This window comes from Heloderma suspectum, chromosome 8 (assembly GCF_057233095.1).
Source record: "Heloderma suspectum isolate Gila_16-S chromosome 8, 16-S_ref, whole genome shotgun sequence".
In the NCBI taxonomy this organism is placed as follows: Eukaryota; Metazoa; Chordata; class Lepidosauria; order Squamata; family Helodermatidae; genus Heloderma; species Heloderma suspectum.
This window is the reverse complement of record NC_139465.1, coordinates 17,859,438-17,880,039: the sequence shown is the minus strand read 5'-3', so window position 1 is coordinate 17,880,039 and position 20,602 is coordinate 17,859,438. Positions and strand designations below refer to the sequence as shown.

Here is a 20,602-nt window from a genome sequence, read left to right as displayed (position 1 = left end):
AATTATCAACAACCTCCGATATGCAGACGATACCACCCTAATGGCAGAAAGCGAAGAGGATCTAAAGAGCCTCTTGTTGAGGGTGAAAGAGGAGAGTGCAAAAGCTGGTTTGAAACTCAACATTAAAAAAACGAAGATCATGGCATCTGGCCCCATCACTTCCTGGCATATAGAAGGGGAAGAAATGGAAGCAGTGACAGATTTTACTTTCTTGGGCTCCAAGATCACCGCAGACGGTGGCTGTAGCCATGAAATTAAAAGACGCTTGCTCCTTGGGAGGAAAGCTATGGCCAGCCTAGACAGCATAGTAAGAAGCAGAGACATCACCTTGCCGACAAAGGTCCGTCTAATCAAAGCTATGGTTTTCCCAGTAGTAATGTATGGCTGTGAGAGCTGGACTATAAGGAAGGCTGAGCGCCGAAGAATTGATGCTTTCGAACTGTGGTGCTGGAGAAGACTCTTACGAGTCCCCTGGACTGCAAGGAGGTCAAATCAGTCCATCCTAAAGGAAATCAACCCTGAGTGCTCATTGGAAGGACAGATAATGAAGCTGAAGCTCCAATATTTTGGCCACCTAATGCGAAGAGAAAACTCCCTGGAAAAGACCCTGATGCTGGGAAAGACTGAAGGCAAAAGGAGAAGGGGACGGCAGAGGATGAGATGGCTAGATAGCATCATGGATGCAATGAATATGAACTTGAGCACGCTCCGGGAGAGAGCGCAGGACAGGAAGGCCTGGCGTGCTATGGTCCATGGGGTCACGAAGAGTCGGACACGACTGAACGACTGAACAACAACAACAACCACTACATCAGGGTAGCAAATCCTCCATATGACTTCATTAAGGAACATTCTGTGGATTGCATCTGGATTTTTTAAAAGATTTTTTAATAGTCACATTTAAGTGATTTCAAACTGTCAGTTAAAGTGACTATTCCCTTTCATGCAATTTTCATCGTTCTTTTTGCAGCTACTTGTAAATCCTACATAGATTGATTTGGATAATAAATCAAAAAAAGTTAGTGCCATTTAAAATGACATAAAAGAATTCAACTCAGTAGGAATACTGCTTGCATTGGTGGAGTTTCAAGTTATACGTTAAAGCTTTGCATAGGTTTATGAAATGTACTTTGTCGCGCTTTTTTGTAAGTAGCAGGGATGACCACCAACCATTATAATTAATGAAGCAATCAGTGCTGCACTAGATGCTGTACAAATTTAAAACACACAGAGAAATATTCACACGTCTCCAGTAATGGCTCACAATAGATTCTACAATCCCTGCTGTTGCTTTATATAGATAGATTTAGTCTTCATGTTGGTTACTTAATATGTGTTTTTTGTCTTAACATGGTAGGGAATTTAGACAATGCAACTTTGAATCTCTCTCTTAAAAATAAAGTCATTATATTAGTCATGCATCCTGAAATTGAGCTTGTATGCTGCAAATTAATAATGCATAACAGCTCTCTGTGGACTAAACTGAACATGACATTGGAGATCTTTGATTACAATCTCCCATGTTTTTTTTTTAATTAATAATATGGGAATTGGATCAGGACCATGGCACTTTTCTCTGGGCTGATTTTCTGATAGAATTGTCACCTCCCCCAAAGCTGATACTTGACATGTGGTGTGAAAAGTCGCAGGAACCTGTAGGTTTTCCTTGCTGAACAAAGACAAAGAGTGGTTTTGGGTAGTGGTGTTGGCATAGATGGTGGTGATAGATGGGGAGAAATGTGCTACAACCAGGACAGCGCAACGGCATAGTTTCTGAGTAGATAGTTACCCCTGTTGATATCAGCGGTCTGCACTGGGGCAATTATCCACTCATCAACATTCCCCACCTCCACCAGCACTAAAAAGTAAGGGTGGGAATCCTCCTCCTTCTATCCCCCTCTATTGCCATGTGGCAGCTGCCAGACATTTCACTTAGTCAATTGCCTTGCGAGACACCACTGATTGGTCCTTACAACAACCATGGAAGGGAGGTAAGTATTATTATCCACATTTATAGGTAGGGAAGTGAGTGATAGTAGCTCGCCTAAGGCCACCTGATGAGTTTATCATTGGATAAGATTTGAACCAGAGACTGACTGGCGCAGAGGTCTTACTCTTATCCTTTATGTATTCATTTACTATTTAAAATATTTTTAACCTGCCTTTCAGGGCACACTGGCCTCACAATGCAGCTTACAATATCATAAAAACATGAACGTACAAATTATAATTAAACACACAAACAAACACTGCCAGCAGCAACCAAGGATTTTTAAGCACCAAATAAATGCACATGAGAATAAACATGTCTTCATGGTTGCTGTTTTTTAAAAGCCAGTACTGGTGATGCCATACATATCTCCTTAGGGAGGGAGTTCCAAAGGTGTGGGGCCACCACTGAGAAAGCCCTCTCCCTAGTATGTACCAGCCTAAAGGCTTTGGCTGGTGGGCCAGGGAATAGGGCCTCCTGTGCAAAACTTAATGCTTGGGCAGGCTCATACAGATGTAGGTGGTCCTTCAGACAACATGGTCTCAAACCATTTAGTGCTTCAAGGGCCCAAACCAGCAGCTTCCGTTGGGCCTGGAAACTGACAGGCAGCCAATGTAAATTATATATCACATCATACCAGATCGCCTCTTCATGTGGTGAAAATCGATCTGGCAGCAAGTGACAATAATAAGACTCTGTTACCTAGTTGGATGTTACACACTTTGAGTTTCCTGCTAACCCTGAACCGATTTTGGCTTTGTTTGAATTGGCTCTATTTCAAAATAGACGAGTCTATTTTGATGCTTGAAGTGTTCTTTGGGACCTTTCCCTCCCTACTTCTTTCTATATTTCACATTTAGACAATTCACTTGTGCAGGATGTTACGCTTATTGAGTGCAGTGAAGCAATTCATTATTACTCCTTTTTCCCTCGGAGGTAAATGAGCTGCCTCCAGTAGTAGATGAAAATGCTGAGCAAGTTTAAATGGTTGGGTAAATTTAATGGGGTTTGTTTCCCTGTGTAGAACAGCGTTGTTTGTTAACTCCTTGCAAACAGAAATGGTTATTTCCAGTTTATTATTTAAGTAACAGATGGTATACAATATCCTGTACCTGGGTACATACCTATGATGCTGGTCTGTAGGCTAATCATTTCAAGGCTCCATGTATAAAAATTACATCTGTATGTTTTCAGTGAACAATTCACTCATGAAATTAAGGCATGGAATCACTGTGGCTTGAATCCTGAGTAATATAAGTGGAAGGAAACTCGTAGAAGGAGACTTTTCTGTCCCCTGTGTGCCCTCCTCCAGAAAGTCTCTCTGGAGGGTCAGGGGACCCTTCTGAATAGCATGTGATGGGGCAGAGGTGCTTTCTGGGTGAGGGGGTGATTGCCAAATTAATCAGAAGAACCTTCAACAAGCAGAGTGTTCAGAAGTTTCCCCCAGTCTTCTGGAGAGGCTTGTCGGGTGACTGAAAGGGGGAGGAGGGTATGGGAAATTCCCCTTTCGTGAGCTTCCCTCTGCTCATGGTACTCAGGATCCAAGCCTTTGTCTCAGCTTGTTTGCAGAATGAAATTCCTAGAGTAACAACACTTTTGATTTTAATTCAGTCGGATTGTAAATGTCTGTCATCTTAAAAACAAATGTAAATCCACCCAAAGCCAAGGGCTGCAATGGCTGAATTATACAATTAGTGAAAACTGGGCCATACCAAAGTAACTGATTGGCTACACTCACTCTGGGAGCAATGATGCCAATGCAGCTTTGGAATTCTTTTCATCACTTCCCTTCCAAAGGGAAAGTGCTCTTCCTTACTTTCCATCGAAGTGCCTCATTATGACCAAGTTCGGTGTTCTCTTGGATGCTTCCCACCTGAGGGAGAAAATAACAATTTTGTGTCCCTAGGTTTTGCATGGTTTTCTTACATGGTAGCAAAACAGTATGTACATATGCAGACAGACAGCTGGTGGTCACAAAGCCATCAGCTAAGAATGCGGCTATATGCAGGACTCTTGGCCAAGGGTAGATCATTCTCATGACTCTTTATTTCTATTGGCCCTATAGAACAGTCTCAAACATCTTGTAAATGGGAAACAGTTGTTAAAAAGAAGCAACCACTGGGCAAGATGAGAAGACAGCTGTGACTGCATGGCTAGTTAATAGCAGGAGAGAGAGAAGGGAAGGAGGCAGGAATACAACCTGGACAGGGAAATGAAGCACTGCATAGTAGTTGTGTAGTCCTGTATCTTTTATTTTCCTTCTCCTGGTATTAATCAGGAAAGAAGGGAGACAAATTGGCAACTGCCACAGTGTAGATCTGGGCTTGGCCAACCAGTGCAATGTAATTGTGCTAGCTGGGGATGAGGATAGGGAAGAAAGAACTGTCTAGATTGGTAAGTGGAGTAAGGCACAGGTGAACATCCACTGAGTACATACTTTCAGCATTCCTGTATCATCTGTATCTTGTTCTATGACCCAAAGCAACCGTAAACTGAATTAGGCACTAAGACAAACAGACTGCGACTTTCAAATATAGAAGAAATATTAGCATGTTTCCATTTTCTTTCCTTCTCCATCACACTTGCATTTTCATTTTTCTCTTTAGGTATCCTTCATACAAAACCTTGTATTTTGTGTAGAAAGAGCATACCGTGTACCAGACTTTGGTGTGTGGGAAAGAGGAAGCAAATACAACAATGGCAGCACCGAACTGCATTCAAGGTAGGGATGGGTGATTCATTCTATTTCTGGTCCATGCCACTTTTGTATTCGTTCACCCCTAAGTCTATTCTGTCCCATTTCCATGTTAATCTGTGGGACCCCCCCTCCAACAATCCACATAAAAATTGTATTTAATTTTTAAGTATTTTTAAATGTATTTTCAATATACATATTTCTAAATGTATTTTCCTCTCAAAATACACCCTTAATTTTTTAAATTTTAAATGTATTTTGATACACTTTTGAGCCAAGGACTCTGGTGGATAACTTAGTTCTGATTCACACATTAATCTGGGAGGTATGGGTCAGGTCATATTGGAATTCACAAAGACGGAATCCCTCAAGCATCCCTAAATGAAGGTAATTTGGGGGAAAAAATGTTGCTTTTCTTTTTCCTGTAAGTGAACGTATCAAATGGTTCAAAATGTACTTTCCACGATGTGTATTCTACAATGTGTGTCTATAGACTGCTTGTCAGGTATACAACTTCCAAAGCTAATAAAAAGTTAATACGGTAAAGTAAAAGATGGCAGCAGCAAAGAACCAGATGACCATCAGTATACCAAACATCCTAAAAAGTCTGGGAGGATAAAAATCTCCACCCAGTGCTTAAAAAATAATAAAGACTGCACCAGTTGAGCCTCCCTGGGGAACAAGTTCCAAAAGTGGAGTGCTAGACAGAAAAGGCCCTATCCTGCCCCACTTCAAATGGCATAGGGACCTGCAGAAGGGGCTGTGATGATTATCTTAATGCCCCAACAACTTTGTGTGGAAAGACGAAGTCTTTGTGGTATCTTGGTCCTAAGCTGCTTAGGGCTTCGAACATTAAAACCAGCACTTTAAATTTGGCCAAAAAGATGGGGAGCCCATGTGGTTGTTTCAAAGGGCATCTCTACACAGCAATTTGTAGTGCAACTGTTATTCCACATGCATGGTATTTTGTGGGTGCTTTACATGATGACATGTTTTGCCAGTGGTTTTCCTGCCTTTTCCCCCTGCCTATCCCATGTTATTTCCAAACAGGAAAAATGCAGCATTTTTTCAACCGGCACCATAGGAGCGCCATGGCCTGCCCATGTACTTCTCCCAAAGTGTGAAAACCTGCATTGTTTGAGGTTGTTGGGTGCATGGTCATGATGACAACGGCAGTGATGTTAGGGTTGTGGGTGGGTCGGTATACTGACCTGTCAGCTGTCAGCTTGCTGCCTTGCTGGCTTGCCGCCATGCTGTGCCTAAATGCAATGCACTGACTTTTGCTCCCAACTTTGGCTGCTTACTCCACAACACAGAATGGTCAGCCATGGGATGCCAGCATTCCAGCAGTTCGTCAGGAAACCGCTGCCTATGCGGGCAAGGTGCAGGCAGTTCAGCCGAGGTTGCTGTCCACCCGCACTGTGTGTCAATGACAACCAAACCACTAGTAATCTGTGCGGGGAGGGAAAGGGGCAGGAACCGGGGAGCAAATTTTGCAATGCCCCCAGTTTGTGTAATGGCTTTTTGCAGAAAAGTAGCCACCCTGTGAAAAGCTAAGGAACGGAATGTAACGAGACGGAGACAATTGTGTAAAGGAGCCTGATCTAATCCCACAATGAAACCAGGTGGAAAACCCCCCGGTATTGATGCAGATTTCTGCCCCCTTGTGATGAACCTTAAAGATCAGCAAGATGTGTTCCATATGCTCTGTCCCACTTAGTAACCCAGCTGTCATTCTGTATGAACTGTACTTTCGGGTCTGCCTTCAGTGCCTCTCTATACTAGTTGCTGAGAAACATGAGTGTAAGGGTGCCATTGCACTCATGTCTCACGTGTGGATTTTCCACAGGCAGCCAGTTGGCCATTGTGTGAACAGAATGCTGGACTAGATAGGCCTTTGGTCTGATTCAGCAGGGCTCTTCTTATGTTAGGATCAAGGGCAGTCCCATATAAAACATATTGTGGTAGTCTAAATAGAACATTTTTAAAGCTTTTTTAGTGGTGGTAGGGGAAATCCATTATATTTCTAATCAGCATGGAGTTAGTACAGAGTGCCAGGCTAGCTATTGTAGATACAAGTACAGTTCTCGTCACCACACCTAAGAACATAAGAAGAGCCATGCTGGATCAGACCAAGGGTCCATCTACTCTAGCATTCTGTTCACATAGTGGCCAACCAGCTGTTGACCAGGAACCTGCAAGCAGGATGCAAGTGCAACAGCACCCTCCCACCCATGTTCCCCAGCAACTGGTGTACATAGGCTCACTGCCTCTGGTACTGGAGGTAGCACATAGCCATCAAGACTAGTAGCCATTGATAGCCTTCTCCTTCAGGAATTTGTCCAACCCCCTTTTAAAGCCATCCAAATTGGTGGCCTTCACTACATCCTGTGGTAGTGAGTTCCATAGTTTAACTATGTGCTGTATGAAGAAGTACTTCCTTTTATCTGTCCTGAATCTTCCACCAAGCTTCCATCAGCTTCATAGGATGACCCTGGGTTCTAGTATTTTGAGAGAGGGAGAAAAATGTCTCCCTATCCACATTCTCCACACCATGCATAATTTTGTACATCTGTATCATGTCTCCATTCACCCTCCTTTTTTCCAAGCTAAACAATCCCAGCTGTTGTAACCTTCTCTCATGGGGGAGATGCTCCAGCCCCTTGACCATTTTAGTTGCCCTTTACTGCACATTTTCCAGCTCTACAATATCTTTTTTTAGGTGTGGTGACCAGAACTGTACACAATACTTCAAGTGTGGTTGCATCATAGATTTGTATAGGGGCAGTATGATATTGGCAGTTTTATTCTCAATTCCTTTTCGTATATGCCTAATATGGAGTTTCCTTTTTTTTTTACAGTGGCCACACACTGGGTTGACAACTTCATTGAGCTATCCACCACAACCCCAAGATCTCTTTCCTGGTTGGTCACCGCTAGCTCAGATCCCATCAGGCTATACTTGGAAGTTGGGATTTTTTGCCCCAACTTTACACTTGCTTACATTGAACCGCATTTGCCATTTAGATGCCCATTCTTCCAGTTTGGAGAGATTGTTTTGGAGCTCCTCACAATCCCTTTTTGTTTTAACCACCCTAAATAATTTGGTGTCATCCGCAAACTTGGCTACTTCGCTGCTCACTCCTAATTCGAGATCATTTATGAACAGGTTGAAAAGCACTGGTCCTAATACAGATCCCTGTGGGACCCCACTATTTACTTCCCTCCATTGGGAGAATGTATAATTTATTCCTACTCTCTGCTTTCTGTTCTTTAACCAGTTACTGATCCATAAGAGGACCTGTCCTCATATTCCATGATTGCTAAGTTTGCTCAGAAGTCTTTGGTGAGGGACTTTGTCAAAAGCCTTTTGGAAGTCCAAGTAAGCAGTGTCTACCAGGTCACCCCTGTCTACATGTTTCTTGACACTCTCAAAGAGCTCTAAAAGGTTAGCAAGACAGGACTTACCTTTGCAGAAGCCGTGTTGATTCTTTTTCATCAGGGCTTGTCCTTCTATATGCTTACTAATTTTATCTGTAATAATGTCTTCTACCAATTTATCCAGAAGAGACGTTAAGCTAACCAGCCTTGAATTATGTGGATCCCCCCTGGATCCCTTTTTGAAAATTGATGTTACATGGGCCATCTTCTGTTCCTCTGGTATAAAGGCTGATCTTAGGGACATATTGCATATTTTGGTTAGAAGATCAGTAATCTCATATTTGAGTTCTTTGAGAACTCTAGGATGGATACCATCTGGGCCCGGTAATTTATTTGCTTTCAACTTATCAATAAGGTTGAGAACGTCATCTTTTGTCACCACTATTTGCCTCAGTTCCTCAGACATCCTTCCTGAAAACATCAGTTCAGGCATAGGTACCTGTCCTATATCTTCTGCAGTGGAGATGGACAACAAGAATTCATTCAGCTTCTCTGCAAATTCCTTGTCCTCTTTCAGTACTCCTGTAACTCATCCAGTGGTCCAACTGCCTCCCTGGTGGTTTTCTGCTTCTGATATATTTAAAGAATCCTTTATTGTTGGCCTTGATGTTGTTAGTGATATGCTCTTCAAAATGCTTTTTTGCATCTCTTACTGTCTGCTTGCAACACCTTTGTGCAAGCTTGTGCTTCCTTTTGTTTTCCTCACTTAGGCAAGACTTCCATTTTCTGACGGAAGCTCTGTTTTCTCTAATAGCTCCCTTAATACTGCTCGTTACCCATGCTGGCGACTTCTTGAACTTGGTGCTACCTTTCCTAACTTGTGGGATACATTTTAGCTGGGCTTCTATTATTGTGTTTTTGAGTAATCTCCAAGCATTTTGAAGGGATTTAATTCTCTTGGCTCCCCCTTTTAATGTCCTTTTCACCAGTTCCCTCATTTTAGAGAAGTTTCCTATTTGGAAGTCAAATGTGACTGTGTTGGACTTCCTGGGCAATTTTCCACTTAAATATATATTAAATCTGATAGCACTGTGATCAGTGTTTCCAAGTGGTTCAACAACATTTACATCTCATACAAGGTCCTGGGTGACACCACTTAGGATTAAATCCAAGGTCACCTCCCCTCTGGTCGGTTCCATGACCAACTGTTCCAGGGCACAATAGTTTAGGGCACTGAGAAATTTAACCAATTTGTCATGGCTGGAATATGCATTTATCGAATCAATGTGGGGGTAATTGAAGTCACCCATTATTACAACACTTCCTTGTTTGGAGGCCTCCCTGGTTTCGTTTTCCATCTCAAGGTCACTCTGAGCATTCTGATCTGGGGGACAATGGCATGTTCCTAACACTAAATTAGTTTTGGAGCCTGGTATTGTCACCCACAGTGCTTCTGTGGAAGAGCCTACCCCTTTTAGGTGTTCTAGTCTGCTTGACACTATGCCCTCTTTGACGTACAGGGCACCCACCCCATACACCCTTCCCTGGCCTTCCTATAGAGTTTATATTCAGAGATGACCTAACAAGGATATTGTAGAGCTGAGAAAAGGGCAGCCAAAATAATTATGGGGCTGAATCAACTCCCCTATAAGGAAAGGTTACATTGTCTGGGACTGCTTAGCTTAGAACAAAGGCAAGTGAGAGGAGACAGGATAGAGGTGTACAAAATTATGCATGGTGGGGAGAAAGTGGATAGGGAGACATTTTTCTTCCTCTCCCATAATACTGGAACCCAAGGTAATTCCATGGTGCTGATTGGTGGGCGATTCAAGACAGATAAAAGGAAATACTTCTTCACACAGTGCGTAGTTAAACTGTGGAATTCACTACAACATGATGTAGTGAAGGCCACCAAATTGTATGGCTTTAAAAGGGGATTAGACAAATTCAAGTGGGATAAGGGTATCAATGCCTACTAGTCCTCATGGTTGTATGCTACTTCCAGCATCAGAGGCAATATGCCTATGTATATCAGTTGCTGGGGAACATGAGTGGGAGAGTGCTATTGCCGTCATGTGCTACTTGTTGGTTTCCGAAGGGCAGCTGGTTGGCCACTCTTTGAACAGAATGCTGGACTAGATGGACCTGGTCTGATCCAGAATGGTGATTCTTAAGTTCTTAGTGTTTGTAAATGTTATGGTTAATGTGACTTGCATGAAATATGTGCATAAACACTAGGAAATTAAGCCAATTCACATGACTGTATAGACAATATACTCAAACTCCTGCTCCTGCAGGAGCAATATACTCCTGCTGAGGTTTAGACTTCTGGCGGCCTTTCCCCTCTGCAAGGGTGGGGGACCTATTAAAATGGTCCGCCCCTGGAGATTAATGGATTCCGATGGATTCCAGAGGGCTCTGGGGGATTTTCCTGCTGGTATGGCTGGTGCTCCTGTCGAAGCCCAGGTCGCTCTGTGGAACGCAGAGATGACTCGGGCGGTTGACACGATCGTGCCCAAGTGCCCTCTCCCTCTGAGCAGAGCCCGGCCAGCTCCTTGGTATACATCTGAGCTGAGGGCAATGAAGCAAGAGGGGAGACGGCTAGAACGCAGGTGGAGGAAAACTCGTGCTGAGTCTGACCGAACACAGGTAAGAGCCCACTATCGAGCCTACTCTGTGGCGGTGAGGGTGGCAAAGAGACAGTTCTTTTCCACCAGCATTGCATCTTCTCAGTGTCGTCCAGCGGAGCTTTTCCGAGTGGTTCGCGGCCTGTTACATTCTGGGCCAGGGAGAGAGACGGTGGAACCCTCGGTAGCACGCTGTGACAAGTTTGCACGGCACTTTGAGGATAAAGTCGCTCAGATGCATCATGAATTGGACACCACCATTAATGCAGTTCCATTGGTAGAGGCGTTCAGAGCACCGTCTGGTCCAGTTTTATTGGATGAGTTTCAGTTACTGAGGCCTGAGGATGTGGACAAGGTGCTTGGCCAAGTCCGATCGACCACTTGTGTGCTTGACCCTTGCCCTTCATGGCTTATTAAATCAAACAAGGAGGGGCTGTCTGGCTGGGTCCAGGAGGTTGTAAATTCCTCCTTGAGAGAGGGAGTGGTGCCTGCCACTTTAAAAGAGGCGGTAATTAGACCACTCCTGAAAAAGCCTAACCTGGACCCAGAGGATGTTAACAATTATAGGCCAGTGGCCAACATCCCCTTCCTGGGCAAGGTGCTTGAGTGGGTGGTTGTAGGACAGCTCCAGGCACTGTTGAATGAAACAGATTATCTAGATCCATTTCAATCAGGCTTCAGGCCTGGTTTTGGAACGGAAACTGCCTTGGTCGCCCTGTGGGATGACCTCTGCCGGGAGAGGGACAGGGGGAGTGCGACCCTGTTGATTCTCCTGGACCTCTCAGTGGCTTTCGATACCATCGACCAAGGTATCCTTCTGGATAGGTTGTCTGGGTTAGGAATTGGAGGCACTGCACTACAGTGGTTCCGCTCCTACTTGGATGGCCGATTCCAGAAGGTGGTGCTGGGGGATTATTGTTCTGTGCCATGGCAATTGTGCCATGGGGTTCCACAGGGCTCTATTTTATCCCCCATGCTGTTTAACATCTACATGAAACCGCTGGGGGAGGTTATCCGGAGGTGTGGGCTGAGGTGCCATCAATATGCAGATGACACCCAGCTCTACCTCTCTTTCTCATCAAACCCAGGTGAGGCAGTGGTTGTTCTGAATCAGTGCCTGGGCACGGTAATGGACTGGATGAGGGCCAATAAACTGAAACTCAATCCAGACAAGACGGAGGTACTGTTAGTGGGTGGTTCGTCTGCCCGGCTAGGTGATATTCAACCTGTTCTGGAGGGTGTTGCACTCCCCCTAAAGGATCAGGTTTGTAGTTTGGGGGTGCTCTTGGATCCAGAACTGTCACTTGAGGCAAGGTGAACTCAGTGGCACGGAGCACTTTTTATCAGCTTCGGCTGGTATACCAACTACGCCCTTATCTGGACAGAGATAGCCTAGCTACAGTTATCCATGCTCTGATAACTTCTCGTCTGGATTACTGCAATGCGTTATACGTGGGGCTGCCTTTGAAAACAGTCCGGAAACTTCAGCTGGTCCAAAATAGGGCAGCAAGATTGTTAACAGGGACTGGCCTGCGAGCTCATATTATGCCAGTACTTTTCCAGCTGCACTGGCTGCCAGTCCATTTCCGGGCCCGATTCAAAGTGCTGGTGTTAACATTTAAAGCCCTTAACGGCTTGGGGCCAGGTTACCTGAAGGATCGCCTCCTCCCATATGTGCTTGCCCGGACCTTAAGATCATCGTCAGCGGCCCTTCTCCGTGAGCCCCTGCCAAAAGAAGTGAGGCGGGTGGCTACTAGGAGGAGGGCTTTTTCTGCTGTGGCACCCCGGCTCTGGAATGAGCTCCCTAGTGAGGTTTGCCTGGCGCCTACATTGTATTCCTTTCAGCGCCAGGTGAAGACCTTTTTATTTTCCCAGGCATTTTAGCTTTCTAAATTTTTATCTTTGCTGTTTTAAATTTGTATTTTAAACTCCTGCACTGCTGCTAGGTTTTATTGTGGTTGTATTGTTATATTGTGGTTTTAATGTTCTATATATTTTAAATTGTTTTATTGTGTGTTTGGTTTTAATTTTTGTGATCCGCCCAGAGAGCTTCGGCTATTGGGCAGTATAGAAATTAAATAAATAAATAAACAAACAAACTGATAGCATAGGCGGAATTGCATAGATTGCCTGATGTATATGAATTATCTCCATTTGTATAGTATGTTCATTTACATACTTTGTCTGATTTGAGTGCAAAACATGGGTTTTCTTGGTATGGTATAAGGGTATACAGAGCGTATCCTGCCTTGTTAATAACCACCTCAGAAATTGAAATATAGTTCACTTCAGCATTGGGGTAGGGTGGGGGTAATGAGCGTTCTGAAGCCATTTCACTTCCCAAGCAGTGATCATCTTAGCTACCAAGTTGCTGACCCCCATAGTTTTAAATATAACGCTGAATATCAGACTGTACTCCTTAATTCCAGGAGTGTTCAAACAAGTACACCTTATGGTTCATGTAGCTGGATCATTACAGACTCCAAGGTAATGCAAGACTTCCACTGTCTGCCTATTTCTGTGTTAAGAATACCAATAGTCTTTGCAACTGTGTTCTTGTTATTATCCATACCCTCTTGAAATAAAATTCTGAAATTATATGTTACTTCTCTTTGTGCTCCATTAGCAGTGAAGTCAGTAGAACTGTGGCCTTTTAGATGACAACTGTAGTAATTTCCCTGGGAAAATAGCTTACAAATACTGTAGACTAAAAGAGAAGTCACAATGACAGTTGTTATATATAAAATTTGCAGTATTGGCTCAGTGCGTTTATTTCAGTATGCAGTAACATTAAGGGAGTCAGGTGGGCACTTGTGTCTGCGGTTTTATGTATTTGTAACTTCTCCTTGCAATAAAAATGAGATACTTGTATTAATTTTAGATGTTTCCTTTCGTTGCTTTAGTGCACATTAGAATTATATTGGTAACTTAACTCAAGAAACAGAACAATTTCAGTAGACCTTAAACTATCAATTTTTTTAGTGTCAGACTTTAGTCTTTCATCTGAGTGGCTGTTTTCAGAGAATGTGTCAAGGTCATAAACCAGACGTTTCTGTTCTGGAGAAACTGTGTACTTACACAGTGCAAGCAAAGCGCAAGACCTTCAGAAAGGCAAAGGGAAAAGCTAAGGGAGGCGTCATGGCCAAACCATGGCTTGCTCATTGGGGCTGTTCTTCAGGCTCATAGTCCTGGTTTGAGATAACCATAATTTGCCATTACATCTGAATCAGGCAGTCTACAATTACTGCAAACTATAGTTTACATTCAAACCCAAACTGGAACCCACAGGAGCATCTCAGCCCAAGGCATGGCCCCAGCAGTGAAATTATGCTTTGACACTGATGTCTGAGCCACATTTAAGAGCACTGAGCCAGCTAGGTTCTTGGAAGCTGTAGAACTATTTATACTGTGTTTCTTCTCTAGCCCACAGTGATATCACTGCAATATAATTCTGTCTTCTGCCTTTTAACACTGTAGAAACTTGGCTCAGGTTTAACAAAGAAACAGGAGTGACAAAGAAAGATGAGAGGAAAAATAAACCGCCGGAAAACATTTTTTTCCTCTTTGATTAGTTAGCATGGGAAAAGAGAATTATGCTCTTTCTCAAGTGTGCACCTGATAGCTCGGAGACTGGCTGCAGTGATTTGCAGCATTATGGAACACTAATCTAGTCTGCTGTGTATATGGTGGGTACTAGGAAGCCATATGCCTATCCTAGTGTTTTGAATGGCCATGCCAATATCTGAGTCAAGGATCAGAAATAGATAAAAATTTCAGGGAGTTCATGGGGATAGGTGCAGAGAAAAGGGTAGGCACACAAGGAGGCAGGAACTCAGGAGGGTGGTCAGAACAAGAGCCTGAGGATGAGATCAGGCAAATGTATTATTTATTTATTTTATTTATATCCTGCCTTTCTGTCAAAAAATGGTGCTCAAATCTTAGACAGTTCTTCCTATTGACAGCATTTATACCTACACTGCATTGTATTCAGGAACAATGAATTAATGGTTCATTGCCCTTTAAGTGCAACCCAGCCTCCAGACTCTCTCCTCCTTCTCTTGCCTTGGTCTAGGAGAGGGCCTGCTGCAGTCCTGCAAAAGGCCTTGCCAGCAAGCTGTTGAGAAGCCTGTTGTTAAACCAGTTAAGTTACCATAACCTGTGTAGCCTGACTCCTGTAGTTGCATTTAAACAGACAAGGCATGGAGCAGCCAATCCAAATCAGGGATGTTGTGACCTTGGTTGCTAGATGCGAAATAATAAGCGCTGAAAGGCTCAGTTGGCTGGACCAGGAAAAACTATCCCTGGAGGCCCCAGTTCATGTCCCCACATCCCTGTCCAACACAGGTTCATGGAAGTGGAATGTCATTATGTCTTAACTGCTGTTGGCCCTACCCAGTAAGACTGCTCTGTGGAGTAATTATTTTAGAGAAGACTTCTGTCTGAGGACAGTGTGATAATTAAACAGCCATATCTGTAGTTGCAAAAATGCACTGCGCTTTTAATTTCTTAGAGGTCGGCCTCAAATCCACACAAAGCCGAAACCCTGTATTTGAGATTCCTTCTGGGGAAAAAAAAAAGGCTGATTGCATTTCTTGCAGACCGTGCAACTTTTACTGCTGAATTTTCAGTGAAGACTTGCAGGTCTGCAATCTCCCACTGATTTTGGGAAAGAAAAGCTTTGTAACATCTCTCTAGATTCTCTCCCATGTGTTTGAGCTCTTGCAATATTCATTTGTTCTGTAACCATTTTGATCAAGCTGTTTCCAAGCATCTGCCGAATACTTCTACAAAAACATTTTTGACATCTCCCATCTGTGTTGCTGATAATAGTGGTGTTTCCAAAATGCAGCATCTTTGTACTCTGAGCCTTAAAAAGGCATCGGAATCTTCCACTTGTTCTCCTTTGTTTTGCAGCTAATATGCTGCTGTCATGTTGTCTGTCCCTATTAAGGTTATTTTGTTTGTTCATCTGCCTGGCTCCCTTTTTAATGTAGCTTTCAGTCTCAAACATCTACATATGATTTTTTTAAATGCTGCTTAGCACTATTCTCAGTGTTTCACACATGGTTTATAACACAGGAAAAAACAATCTGGATGCAAGGATGTTTTCAACATTCCCAGTGATTGGTTCCATGCCTTGGTAGCTGGACAATTATAAACATTGTTTGTAATCTAGTTTCATTGTTTCCTGGCTGAAAGCTTTTTTATCGCTTTTGTTGCTGTTGTTCACTTCATTTGCTCTGGTTTGAAACCACCATGTTTTGAATGAGTGAAGTGTTCATAAGTCAGCTGTAAGTTTTCAAGGAACTTTTGGATTGGGTGAACAGCCAGGATGGGAGGTAACTTAATGGGAGCAACTTTAATTGTTGCAGTTTCAGGTAATTGCTATGTTTGAAAATCTGATGAGCTCCAGACATTGACAAGTGATATCAAAGTGATGTAAATATAATTTGTTTTTAACCATGTCCTAAGACCAAGCAGGGGAGGAAAATGTCCCAGATATACTTCTAAAAGTTGAAGAATACTTCTAAAAGTTGAAGATCGGAGATTAGCAAAGACTCTTCGTTGTGCCTATTATGCAGCAGTGAGGATGGCAAAAAATCTTATTATACCTCTGTTATTTCGTCCTTGAAATGTCACCCAGCAGAATTGTTCTGAGTGGTGAAGAGCCTGTTGGGATCTGGTGGGGCTCAGAGAAATTGGGATTGGAACCCTTGGTCATTTGCTGTGATAAATTTGCTAAGCAATCCGAGGAGAAAGTCACTCGTATTCACTCAGAACTTGATGCCACCATTGCCGCAGAGTCTGGGGAGGTATCCAGTGCTCTGTCTGGTTTTGTTTCCTGGGATCAGTTTCAGTTGTTGCAGCCTGATGATGTGGACAAGATGCTTGAATCAGTCCATCCCACTACATGTAGGCTTGACGCTTGCCCATATTGGCTAATATGATCTAGGAGGGGTGGATTGATTGGGTGGGTCCAGGGGGCAGTAAATGCTTCGCTCTGTCAGGGGGTTGTTCCTGCCACCTTGAAAGAGGCTGAAGTGCACTCTCTCCTTAAGAAGACCTCCCTGGACCCAGAGGTTTGTGAGAACTTTTGCCCCATCGCTATTATTCCCTTTTTGGGCAAGGTGTTTGAGCATGTGGTGGCTGGGGAGCTTCAGAAGTTTGTGGAAGAAACTATCTGGATCCATTTCAGTCTGGTTTCAGGCCAGGATATGGCACTGAAATGGCCTTGGTTGCTCTGACTGATGATCTACTCTGGGTGAAAGACAGGAGGAGTGGTACCCTGTTGATCTTCCTGGATCTCTGAGCGGCTTTTGATACCATTGATCGTGGTATCTTACTGGATCAGCTCTGCAGGTTGGGGTTGGGGACACTGTGCTGCAATGGTTCCGCTCCTACCTACAGGGCCGATTCCAGACAGTGGTATTGGGAGATTCCTGTTCTACCCCATGGCTATTAAGCTGTGGGGTCCCACAGGGTTCTATTCTATCCCCCATGCTATTCAACTTCTATATGAAGCTGTTGGGTGAGGTCATTAGGAGTTTTGGGGTGGGGTGTCATCAGTACACTGATGATGCTCAGCTCTACTTCTCCTTGTCGTTGGAGTCAGCTGGGGTGGTGAAGGTGCTGGACCAGTGCCTGGAATCTGTAATGGGCTGGATGAGAGCCAATAAACTGAAGCTGAATCCTGACAAGATGGAAGCTCTGTGGATTGTTGGTTCCAGAGTTTGGGAATTGGGTAAGCGACCTGTCCTGGATGGGGTTGCACTCCCCCTGAAGGAGCAGGTGCGTAGCTTGGGAGTACTTCTAGACCCATCCTTGTCACTGGAGTCCCAGGTGGACTCTGTGGTCTGGAGTACCTGGAGCCAGCTTTGGCTGATTCACCAGCTAAGCCTTTCCTGGACAGGGGTAACTGTCAGGAGTGCCCTAGCTGCCTCTTGCAGTCCCCTCCAATAGCCAACTCAGGACACAGACGACGAGGATTCTTTCCAAGGCTTTATTCCTTTATTCCTTTATGACTCTTACAGATACTAATCACTAGCGATTAAGCAAGGAACTGCACTGGGGATAGATAGCAGAGTAGCCTAAGCTCCAGGTAAGGCAGTTGGTTCCCGTTTGAAGGAGAACTGTGAGAAGACTCTGAACTTATGGGCTCTGGAGAGATCCTCCCTCTTTCCCTTGGGTCCTCATGACATGGCCGTTGTTTTAGCGCCAAACAAGCGGAGCGCCTCCTTTCGGCGCCTTCCATTAGTCGTCACTCCCTACGTCTGCGCCGAGCGTCCAGCAAGCCCCCCTCCAGTGCTCTCTCACTGCCAGGGTAACCTTCTCCCAGATGGTATAATTCCTCTCAGACATGTTCAGCTTCCTGGAGTGGTAGGCACAGGGTTGCAACCCACCACCCGCCTGATCTGGCTGAAAAAGCACCGCCCCCACCACAAAGTCAGAGGCATCAGTTGGCACCACAAAAGGCTTCCTCGGGTCGGGATGTAACAGGATCGGCTCAGAACTAAAAAGCTTCTTAAGTTCCTCGAAAGCCTGTTGGGCAGATGCCGTCCAATGAAAAGGAGATTTCCTACCCATAAGGAGGTCCATGAGATGAGATGTCAGCCGAGTGAAGCTGGGCAGGAACTTTCTGTAAAAATTAGCAAAACCCAGAAAACGTTGCAAGTCCTTCTTGGTGGATGGAGCCTGCCAGGAGAGGACAGCCTGGACCTTTGCAGGGTCCATCCTGATACCGTCAGCTGAGATAATGTAGCCGAGATAGTCCAAAGAGGTTAGGTCAAATGCACATTTCTCCAGTTTGGCATAAAGATGGTGCTCGCGAAGGCGCTGGAGGATGGCGGAGACATGGTGCTGATGGGCATGGGGGTCCTCAGAAAATATAAGTAAATCATTGAGATACACAATGAGGAAAGTGTCCAAATAGTCCCAGAAGATGGCATTCATAAAACGCGAAAACGTGGTGGGGGGGGGCCACAGGCGAGCCCAAACAGCATCGCTAGGTATTCATACACTCCGTACTGGGTGCCGAAACAAGTCTTCCACTCATCCCCTTCCCAGTTGCGAATCAGATTGTAGGCGCCACGCAGGTCCAACTTTGTGAAAATCTTGGCTCACCCCAGGCGCTCCAGCATCCCCAGTATGACGGGGAAGGGATACTTGTCGGGACTCGAGACCGAATTTAACACTCGGAAGTCATGCACCGGGCAGAGTTATCCCGATTTCTTGCGCACAAACATAGTAGGGGCTCAGGCGGGGGAGGAAGAGGGGCGAATGAAGCCACGGCTGAGGTTTGTGTCCAAAAACTCCCGCAGAGTTCGAAGTTCCGGCTCCGACATCGAATACAGCCAGCCGGCAGGGATGGTCGCCCCAGGAACGAGGTTAATGGCACAGTCAAAAGGGCGGTGAGGGGGGAGCTGGTTGGCCTCCTTCTTGTCGAAAACATCCCGAAAAGCCACATACTTCTCTGGGAGGATCACGGTAGCTGAAGAACTACCAAAAGCAGACGAGGAGGGGGAGGAAAGGGTTAAGGCCTGGGCTGGGACTGGCGCCTCGGTCAGGAGGCAATGCTCCCGGCAGTGGGGAGACGAGAACTTCACTTGCTGAAGCCTGCAAGAAATCTGAGGATTATGCTTAGATTGCCAGGAAACACCCAGCACGATTGGGTATTGGGGAACCTCGGCCAAGGAAACTGAATCTGCTGAATGTGGGACTGGGCGCGCAGAGTGAGTGGAGCTGTAATCTGGGTCACCGCACCCGAAGAAAGAGGATGCCCATCGATGGTCTCCACTGCCAAGGGGGCAGGAAGAGGCAGGGTAGGACTCTTATGGAGGTGAGCGAACGTTTCATCCATGAAACTGGTCGTAGCCCCCGAGTCCACTAAAGCTAGGGCCTCCACCCCACTCCACTGGGAGGAGCGGAGGTGAACATGCAATAGCAGATGGGAGATGGGTGGGGGGTTGCGAAAGGCACCCACCTGGTGTGGAACCAACCCCTACACTGGAGACCCCCAGCAGGCTTGGGGGGCAGCCTAGTCAGGCCTGGGGGAGAGGAGGAGGAGGAGGAAGGAGAGGAGGAGGAGGCAGTGGGGCTGCGGGTCTGGTGCGGCAGGTTTTGGCGAAATGTCCCAGCTTTCCGCACCGAAAGCATTGGCGCTCTGCACGCTGCCGCTCTAGTTCCTCCGGTGACAGTGGGGCTCGGGTAGCTCCCAGCTGCATCGGGATATCCGCCCCCAATGCAGGGGTGGGGGAGGGGGCAGGAAACGTGGGGGAATGGGAGGAGGGAAATCTCGGCCCCCGGCGCCCCGCCAGGTCTGCCAGCGCCCCTCCAGCCGACTATCTATCTGGAGGCAGGTCTGAATGAGGTCCTCCAAAGTAGGCGGGCTAGGCATGCGTGCCAACTCATCCAAGATATCGTCGTTCAAACCGTCCAAAAACTGAGCCACCAGCGTGGCATCATTCCACTGTAAATCCTGCATCAGCAAGCAAAAAGTTGTCGCGTAGCTGGAAACTGAGTCCTTGCCCTGCCTGAGGCGACGAATCTCCCGAGAAGCTGTCTGCGTGTGCAGGGGGTCACCGAAAAATCTGGCCATTGCTGTCATGAAACCTTGATAGTCCCTGAGCAGGGGGTCATTTGCGAGAAGAAGTCCTGAAGCCCATTTAGCTGCCACACCTGAAAGTAGGTTAATGATAAAGCCCACACGAACCTGTTCTGTCAGGAAATCCTCAGGTTGAAGGCGCATGAACAGCTCTGATTGGGCACGGAAAATCTGAAAAAGTCCTTTCTCACCAGAAAACTTCTCTGGCAGAGACACCGGGCACTTGCGGCATGGGGGAATCGGGGGTGGTGGAGGTTGAGCCGCAGCTTGCAGAGCCTGTATGGCAGTCGTCAGTTGAGCCACTTGAT

The 20,602-nt window shown here is 45.4% G+C and overlaps 1 protein-coding gene across 13 annotated transcripts in view; it reads left to right on the top strand.

Annotated features, from left to right (window-relative positions):
- PHKB (phosphorylase kinase regulatory subunit beta) overlaps positions 1–20,602 on the top strand; it is a 203,902-nt gene that overhangs the window by 69,330 nt on the left and 113,970 nt on the right. For all 13 annotated transcript variants that reach the window (XM_084813030.1, XM_084813043.1, XM_084813038.1 and 10 more), the window contains one exon: positions 4,597–4,712. In XM_084813030.1, coding sequence (XP_084669156.1) covers positions 4,597–4,712 — 116 coding nt within the window. The remainder of the gene's footprint in view (positions 1–4,596; positions 4,713–20,602) is intronic.